Source organism: Trichinella spiralis, assembly GCF_000181795.1.
Source record: "Trichinella spiralis strain ISS 195 chromosome Unknown Scfld1756, whole genome shotgun sequence".
Lineage (NCBI taxonomy): Eukaryota > Metazoa > Nematoda > Enoplea > Trichinellida > Trichinellidae > Trichinella > Trichinella spiralis.
Window position 1 is genome coordinate 1,272 of NW_003528695.1, and position 8,912 is coordinate 10,183.

An 8,912-nucleotide genomic window follows, 5' to 3' on the forward strand; every position below is an offset into this window, starting at 1 on the left:
CCGATTTGACTTGTGGGCAGTAGATGCCATTGGTCGATTTTTTGAAAAGTATTCGAAAATGACCAACGCAATTCGGTGGCTTTCCAGCCCGACTTGTTGCGATGCCAGATCAATTCCACTAAGCCGTGCTTGTTCAACTGCTTTAAGCTGACTTGTCTGAGACGACGGCATGTGGCGGCAGTGGCGCGTAGACTGATCGAATCGAGCTTCGAAAATACTTGTTCCAAAATTTCCACCGGAAGATCCGTCAGCTTCAACGCTGCAGTATCAGTCGACGGCATGCACGACTGGGTGTGGTCCATTTTCACCCCAATGGCGTCGGTCCAAGTCAAATAATGGAGGGTCGTGTTGTTCGTGGGAATCAGACGATTTCGTACCCATTCGCAGCCTTGCATGTACATTGGGCACCGGGCAAGCAGCCAACCGTCGATCGAGCTGACAATGTCGACGTGTAAATTGCGGACATGTTGGGCGTATTGGTCGCGACGGACCCGTTGGCCGCAGACCAACGACGCCTGGTGTTTCGGAGTGGAAGAATGTTTGGGCGGGAAGTCGGCCGAAAAGCCAACCTGCAGGCCGTGTTTGATGTAAAACGGAGCCGGCGGTTTGGGCCAATTGTTGGGTTTCTTTTCTTCCATTCCATTCGACGATATCCAGTGGTCTTGGTCCATCGAACCGACGACGTGCAAATGTTGACTGCTCGGATCCTGCTTGCAGAGGATGCATTCTCTGGCCACTGGTGACAGGGTCGCTTCGGCTCGTTCTTCTTCTTCCAAAGCGTTCAACATCGACTTTGCCGAAGTGAAAATGCGCCTCTGGTCACTCAACGCCAAACACAGGTCGATTTCACTGCCTGGTTCATGGTGCTGCTGTTGTCGTTGGTGATGGTTGTTAGTGTTGGCGATTTGTCTTCGCTCATCCGGAGGGAGAAGTTTACGATGACGTTCAATAGCACAATAAATGACCGCCGCCGGACAATGGGTCAAGTGGGCTGCACGTTGGCGTCGTTTCAATTTCACCGGACATCCGTAGCCGACGTTGATACAGTCCACTTGACTTTTCGGGCATATTTCTTGCTTGTGTTCTTCAACTTTGCACCGGTGCATGGACGCTTCACAACCGTTGGGACACAAAGTCATCGGACATTGGTTTTCGAAAATTTGGCAAATTGTTCGAAAACAAGATTCGCAATGGTCGTGCAAAAATGGCGACATGATAAATAATTCTATTCTGCAAATATACAACCGACCAGACCTGCAACGAGTATACAAATTGTATGCGACAGAGGCAGATGCAGGCAGTGGTGCAAAACGCAACCTCAACCAGAGGCGAAAAGCTTGTTTATGCCTGCTTGAATTTTTCACTCTGCTATTTCAATTTTCACTTTTTCTTTCCTCACTTTCGTTCGTTCGTTCGTTGGCTGGCTGCTGACTTGCCTGCTTGCTGCTTGCTTGCTTGCTTGCTTGCTTGTTGAATGGATGGGCAAATTGACGTCGTCTGCGTATGCAACAAAAATTTATGCCATCATCATCATCATCACGATTCAATTCGCTACACACCGCTTTTACTTTTCGCTGTTGCTTTGTTTTTGTGGGACACAATTTTCAAAAAGTGGTTCACACAATTTTGCAAATGTTAACCAAAAATAATCCACTACAATACCAACGGGGGTACATTGAACAAAATCAATACCCATATTATCAATTTTATAATTGCACATCGTTGCAACAATAGATTTCAATTTTTTTTCAACTGGAAAACTTTTAAACTTTTTCTACTTTTTCAAAAGCAGTTTTGCATTTTGAATTTCTGGTGCAAAATTATTTCATTATCATCATCATCATTATTATTATTATTATTATTATTATTATTATTATTAGTAGTAGTAGTAGTATTTGTTACTGTTAGAGAATTTGGAGAATCTTTTAGATGATCATTTTTCACTCGAACCAACTGACATAAAACATGACAATAATTTTCATCTGTCACTATAAAATCAAAGTCACTATATAAGTAGCAGCTGTTGTTTAAGATTATTCAAATCAGTTGGTTATCTGTTTATTAATTTTGATATTTCTACTTGAAAAACTGGCTTCCAAATTAAGTGCACTGCAGAAATTTTAAACAATTTGGCAATCATCCATTTGTGAGGGAAACATTCGATAGTTCTATTTACCAAAAGATGTATTATTTAATTAAAACAAAGCTGACAAATCATAGGGTACATGGGTTGAACTTGTTTATTCACTTTTGCGTGATTTTTCTATCCAGTATATTTAAATTAAAATCTTTCATATTTGTTTTTCATCGTTTCTTAATGCTGTTTATAACAATCATCATTTATCAATAATGCTGTGCATTGTAATGCAAATAATGCAGATGTTTACTATTGTTTAAACGGAAAAAATTCATTGCAACTTTGAACAGAAATCATTGCATTTGGTCAGTATTTCTACTGTTTACTTAAAATTTTAAACTAGCTGTTTATTGTTCAGTTACTTTTGAACATCAGATTTCATTTGATTGAACTTTTGATATTGACTGAAGATTTTTCAAACAAGTGGAAATAATTTTTATTTTAATCATGAGAAAGCATTAATATTTTGATTTTCAAATTTTCAAAAATTCTCAAAAAAGATTTGTATTACTGAAAACCAAAATTTTACAAAATGATCTTATCTTTAAGTTTGTCGTGTTCAACAGCGCATTGCTTTGTGATTATCATATTTGCTGATGTTGTTGTGGAATTTTTATGCACAATGTGCATTAATTGTTATTGATAATTTTACGTTGATTTTTCACAACTATTCCATTGACGAATTATTGTATCATAATTATTTTATATAAGTAGGAAAAGAAGGAAAAACAAAAACAAACAAACAAACAAATAGCAATACATTGTCAATGATGGCAGTATTGTATTTTGACAATATTGTATGGGATGGAAAAATAGGGGGAATTGAATGTTTTCAAATTGACTCGTTTTTCCAAGTGCTCATTGTTCTGGGAGTTCTGGAACTCATGCCACGTCGTTTCACCAACGCCACTAGACGCCAACAATATGCAACGGCTGTACGTTGAGCTTCTTGGCGGAAAATCGGGTTGAACGCCAAATAGCAGTAGAATGGAAGCGAGCTATTCATGACGGTGAATAAATTGAGCCACATCTGCGAATATTGGTAGAGGTAGAGTAATAGGCGAAAATCCACCAGGCGTTCCTCGACCGGAAGATGCGGATCAGACATACGATATAATACATAATTCATCGGATAGATCAGTTGCAGCAGTCGTTTCGCCTCTCTGGGCAAATCTTCAATATAGCTGAGTACGACCACAACAGTCATCAAGATGAACAAGCTTCTCGACCGTCCCCTTTGAGCTAATATGTGCCTTCTGCAGCTCAACGAGCCGAACTGCTTGCGCCGTTTCGATCTCGCGATATAAGCGTACAAAGTTGAGCCGGTGAACAACGTCAGCAGTACAGCACTGACCAGTCTGGTGACCAGGTTGACGACATTTTTCGCTTGTATTAATGCAGTGACAATTTCACTGAATTCCAATTTGCGCATCCAAGTGTAACAGCATTGGTTTGTGCTGTGCGTTTGGGTGCCATTTTGGTGCACTTGCAGCGCGTTTTGCTCATGGCGCATGTCCACAACGGATGTTTCAATCCAAGCTGCCCAAGAATGGACGACCACGCTCAGCAGAGCTGTGAAACCGATCAACCGCAACGCCACCCGGCGACTGTTGAACTTCGTATAGCAGCGGTACAAAATCATACCGGAAAAACGGTCCAAGCTTATCAACAGGCACATGTAGTTTGCCAAATAGCCGCACACGCTGGCGATCACACTTTTTAATACCCCTGAATAGAATGCGGCCGTATAACTTTCGAACACGAACTGTTGCTCTTTGGACAACGGTGAACCGCTGAATCCGCCCTGATCTCGGTCCACACCCTGTACACAGGCGTAATTCAAGCAGAACATCAAGTTGGCGACCATCAGTGTTTTGTGGTACAAAAATGAGGGGCTTTGCATTTTGCGACTTGAGATCAATGTTGCTAGGGCGAGCAGATTGCCAAGCAGGCCGAACGCGATCAAAATCAGCTCCACCAAATACAACGATTTGTACGTTTGCACATACATGGTCAAAAATTGCTCATATTCCCATTCGAAACGTTCTTCCACTGTCAACGATTGGCAGCAGTTGTTGTTCACTGGCCATTTATCATCATCATCATTATTATTACTATTATTATAATTACTGGTGTTATCCATATTCTTCTGTTCTTTGTTTTTAATGGAAATATTTCTTCAATGTCTGTAAAATTTACAAAGAAAACAATCATATATGATTAAGCTGAATTCGAATGAATCGATTTTCCACTTATTAATCAATTATGAATTATCCCATATCCAATAGGCTAATTTTGCATTTATTCAATTATCTACACTGAAATGGATTTGAATTTGGGTGTTTATTTTTGCGTACAATGTAACACTTTAAAATTATGGGTTTGTAATATTGATTTTCATAAGATGAAAGTAATTTTCTTATGAATTCAATCAATCCGAAATGGTATTATGCCAATATATTTTAATACATAATTTTATGTAGCATGTATTTTATTTTGTCTTTATTACTTTACATACTATTGAGGATGTAATTATGCTGTAATGCTGATCTAACTTTTCATATGTCAAAAGTATTCTAACAGAGGCTACGTTTTCCTTGTTTTTCATACAACACTAGTTAATTTCTTCATGTTTAATAAAATAAAAAAAAGTGGTATATTATTTCTTTTTATTACTAATTGAGTAAAAGTGTTTGATTTAAGGGAATTTGTTATCGCTAAATTTGAATCAATTTCAAAGTATAGATTGTTTGTGTAGTTGGAAAAAAGAAGTTTTGTTGTTCAGACAATATCCATCATTTTCGTCATAGGAGCATCGTATAATATGGTGGTGATTTTTATTGTTAATTGGTAGTTTGCGCATTTTATGCGTTGCCTGAACCATTGGACAGGATAAACATCCACTTCACCGCCCGCCCACTACTTTTCTTTTGTTCAACTTGTATGATCAATTGAAACCGATAATTTAAATAATACTATATAATTTTAATCTTATTGGGATTCATTTTACTCTGCAAACAGTGTTTCCATAACTAAGAAGATTATAGTTGGGAAAGGTTCGCTAATGAGTAATTTTTGTCTTTGTGGATGATGCAGAAAAGGCTGAAAGTTAGAAGAGAAAATTATAAAATTATCCGCCATTTGTTGACAATTGGATTTATATGTTTATTTATGAGAGAATATTCTGTTTATTTTTAGAGAGATGGTTTATTCTTCTATTGTTAAGCAAACTAAATTTATACAATCACTGATTTCCTCCGTGAAAAAGCAAAAAACAAAATAGCCGATGAATTGATTCATTTCGATTGGTCATAATTGCAATTAAATCCCATTATTAATAAACTGCAGTGGTGAGGAATAATGCAAGTATTTGATAATTTTCAAAATGAAAATATTTCAAAATGATTTGCTATAATGTGAAGTTTACTTGAAAAGTATGTGCAACCATAATTATTGTTGCTCAGCATTACAAATTGTTTCAAATTGTCCATAAGTGATAATTGAAGATTATATTATTCATTTGATATGCATTGACGCAACGGATGCTCGTGAAATTGAAGGGATTTGTCGTCAATAAGCTTGGCACGCAATATATTTTAGTTTCCATGTAAATTTAAACTCACCATCATTCATGTGCATGTATACGTAGATATCTGTATAGCAGGTTCGAAAAAGTGGACAATTTAAATATTTCCAAAGCGCACGTGTAATTTAATTTGCATAATGGTGGGAAAAAAATAAGAAAACAACGATGATGAGCCTGTTTGATCTATTTCTTCTTGATACTATTCAATATTAACAAATTTGAGTTGAGTGAATGGCGTGGAAAATTAGTTTAAACAGACTTTTTGAGTTCTTTAATGAAGCTTGCGTTGTTTCGTGTTTCGGAAATCATTTTTAACGACACATTTAGTGCTTTTTCTGATTTAATGAACAAATTGACCATAATAAGAAATTGAATAAAATTTTTTTCTCCACAGTATGCCTCTGTTTTGCATTATTGTCAAATTGTTGCCACGTTTTACATGTTGCATTTATTCAGCTAATGCGATAAGTGAGGCTTTTGCTTGTTTCCTTTCTTTTCTCCTCTTCACTCATTAGCTATTGAAGGGAAAATCTTGGTGTTAAGTTTTTTTTTCTCTACTTTTCCAGGTGTCTTTTCTTATTATTAATTACCTTATACTATTGTTAATATTGAAAATGAACACTGTGCAAATATTTTGCATGAATAAAATTCGCTAATAACAACATTTCAATTGGAATTGGAATTCTTAAATTGTCCATTTTATAATTGATTATTCATAACAGAAATGTTTTATTTATTTATTTATCATCTATGGCGTCTTTGATATTTTCATGTTTTAAAGTTATTTATTTTGTTGTTATGATTCTTTTATTATTAATTAATGACCATTATGAAGAAGAATATAATTAATCAATCATTGCTAGTATTTGGTGTATTGTTGGGATGTAAAAAGACATTTGTATTTCAAAAGCAAACTATAATTGCACATTGTATGAATTTGTCAGGTTCTTTTTTATTAGTTATTAATTATAATTTTCCAAGATGAATTATTTTTATTTTGATAAGAAAAAATGGTGTAAGGTTTGAAAAATGGCTTACCTCAGAGTGGTGTTAGCTGAATTTTGGTAGGGCGATTGACGAGTTGAAATTGAATTTATGCAATGGAGAAAATTTTGTTCTTTTGTTTGAGGTCGTTGCGTCGCATTTGTTATGCCAAGTAGCAGCTTTGAAGTGAAAAGCGATAAACAATATATAATATTCAAAAATCTATATAACAACATCTACAGAAAAATCTATTCCTCTCTCACACTCTACTCATCTTTATTATTGTTTACCTCTCGACGATGGCAACAAAATAAATAAATAAATAAATAAATAAATAAACAATAGCCGAAGTGAATTGATTACAAGCTGATTAGGAAAGTGACCGTCGAGTTGACGTTGAACGAGCAGAAGTTTTGGAGATGACTCTCTTTGTGATTGGTCGGTGAAAATCTACGCTTGCAATGTGTTGATTTTGTGATGTTTACTGAAAACTTTCCTACGTAGCAGTGGAATCATGATCGAACCGAAACATTTTTAACACTAGAAACTCGCAGTATGCAACTTATTAAATATTCCAATTGTCCATCGGTGTTGTTATTTACTTATTTTTTAATATTCTTCTGATTTTTTTATATTTTTAATGCGGCCATAAATGGAAAAAATTTTCACCATTTTTTTGCACATTATTTACAGAATTTTTCATGTATTGTTTATTTGTTTATTTAAATTGTGCAACATTTTTGTCTTAGCTATTGATCATCTCTTTCTTATACGTGATAAAAAATGAATGTTTACTTTGAATAGATTATTCAAAGTAAATCTATTTATTCAAACTATTGCAAATCACTTCACATATTCAGTTTATCAACAGGAGTAGTATTATATTTTTTCCAACAATTCTTGAAGGAAAAGTTGAATGATAATTTTTATTTACTTATTTATTTATTCTACTGTATTCCATGTTATACCAGTTGAGAAGGTTTTGCAAAAGAAAATGATTTTTTTCTTTGCTTCACTGCTAAAATGCAGTTGTGCACTAAATTGATCAACGTAAAATTTGCATAACTAATCGCGCTAAAAGATAATTTAATCCGTGCACGCTTGAGGAATTTCCATTCATTTGCGGTTGGTTCATCTTACAAAAACAAAATAAAATGTTCAAAATTATTAAATGTTAATTGATGTTTACCGGCGAGATTTTTGCCTATTTAAAACAAATTCAGCTTATCATATGAATATTGATTGTGAATTAATTCTACTTATATTATTAAAAATGAAAATTCAGTCGTGCCTTATAATTTCAGATGAAAAATTTCAGTCCCATGTCCATGTTTTTGCTTAAATTAATTTTTTTTGGGTTGTTTCTCTTATTTTGTTGCCATAAGTTCCATTGTTGTATTGGTCAGTTGTGCAAGTTTGCATTACGAATTGTATGATGATATTTAAATTAAGAGAAAAAACTGTAATGAACTAAATAATAATGAAAAATAGGTTCCTGAATTTGATACGCTGCTTAAGTTATTGTTCCTGATTAAGTGAACTAATAATTTATTGATGACATTTACTTGCACTGTTGAATTAGGAAGAATGTACTTCCGTCTGCTTCAGAAGATCCATCTGTGGCATCATTTTTCTGATCATAATATTCAAACAACTGTAGGTGTAATGATGACTATACTGAGAAATCTTTTTGTTTCTCTCTATTTCTATCTGTCTGTCATTATGTTATATTTACATTACATAACATTATTTGTTATATGATGTATATATATACATATATATAAAGCATAATTTATTGGTATTAACATTTATTGGCAGTAATGGTGAAAGTAGTAGTACGAAAAATATTAATATAACTTTTATAGACTGTGTCATCAGTGACACGGTTCACATTACTTAATAATGCAGAATTTGAAATTTCACACAAACTTCTTGAACTAAAAGTAAAATTGTTATGCAGGAAATTGTTATTTTTTTAATGAATTTATCAAGATGAGTGAAAAATTATTTCTTTGAAATTGCTTAAAATTTTACGTGCAAGTTTAGATCTTGAGAAAATCAGCGAAGGATTCTATAGGAACGCAATATTAAATATTTTTTACACTGAAGAGTTTAACGATTGATTTTTGACTTTGAATTATTCGAATTTCTTATTAGCCTTGTATGTACATATTTATTTATTTATTTATGTATTTGTCGGAGAAT

The 8,912-nt window shown here is 34.3% G+C and overlaps 4 protein-coding genes across 4 annotated transcripts; 2 read left to right on the forward strand and 2 right to left on the reverse strand.

Annotated features, from left to right (window-relative positions):
• Positions 1 to 464: 464 nt before the first annotated feature.
• Tsp_12439 (putative aminotransferase) lies at positions 465 to 805 on the forward strand. Its single transcript, XM_003368860.1, has 2 exons — positions 465 to 622; positions 658 to 805. The coding sequence occupies exons 1-2, from the start codon at positions 465 to 467 to the stop codon at positions 803 to 805; spliced, it is 306 nt and encodes a 101-aa protein (XP_003368908.1).
• A 55-nt stretch (positions 806 to 860) lies between these two features.
• Positions 861 to 1,223, forward strand: Tsp_12440 (putative phosphate transporter family protein). The gene has a single exon (XM_003368861.1). It carries the CDS (start codon positions 861 to 863, stop codon positions 1,221 to 1,223), a length of 363 nt encoding a protein of 120 aa, XP_003368909.1.
• Positions 1,224 to 1,373: 150 nt separating this feature from the next.
• On the reverse strand, positions 1,374 to 1,696 carry Tsp_12441 (putative 50S ribosomal protein L23). The gene is given in 2 exon segments (XM_003368862.1): positions 1,374 to 1,551; positions 1,569 to 1,696. 2 exon segments carry the CDS (start codon positions 1,694 to 1,696, stop codon positions 1,374 to 1,376), a joined length of 306 nt encoding a protein of 101 aa, XP_003368910.1.
• Positions 1,697 to 2,969: 1,273 nt separating this feature from the next.
• Positions 2,970 to 4,148, reverse strand: Tsp_12442 (putative high affinity interleukin-8 receptor A). Its single transcript, XM_003368863.1, has one exon. The coding sequence runs from the start codon at positions 4,146 to 4,148 to the stop codon at positions 2,970 to 2,972; it is 1,179 nt and encodes a 392-aa protein (XP_003368911.1).
• Between the last annotated feature and the right edge of the window lie 4,764 nt (positions 4,149 to 8,912).

What these genes read in the sequence shown, in the direction of transcription:
- Tsp_12442 (XM_003368863.1), bottom strand. Translation starts at nt 4,148, where the DNA reads ATGTATGTGCAAACGTACAAATCGTTGTATTTGGTGGAGCTGATTTTG.
- Tsp_12441 (XM_003368862.1), bottom strand. Translation starts at nt 1,696, where the DNA reads ATGGGTATTGATTTTGTTCAATGTACCCCCGTTGGTATTGTAGTGGAT.
- Tsp_12439 (XM_003368860.1), top strand. Translation starts at nt 465, where the DNA reads ATGTTGGGCGTATTGGTCGCGACGGACCCGTTGGCCGCAGACCAACGA. An exon ending in CGGTTTGGGCCAATTGTTGG is followed by an intron (nt 623 to 657) that starts GTTTCTTTTCTT and finishes GACGATATCCAG; the next exon opens with TGGTCTTGGTCCATCGAACC.
- Tsp_12440 (XM_003368861.1), top strand. Translation starts at nt 861, where the DNA reads ATGGTGCTGCTGTTGTCGTTGGTGATGGTTGTTAGTGTTGGCGATTTG.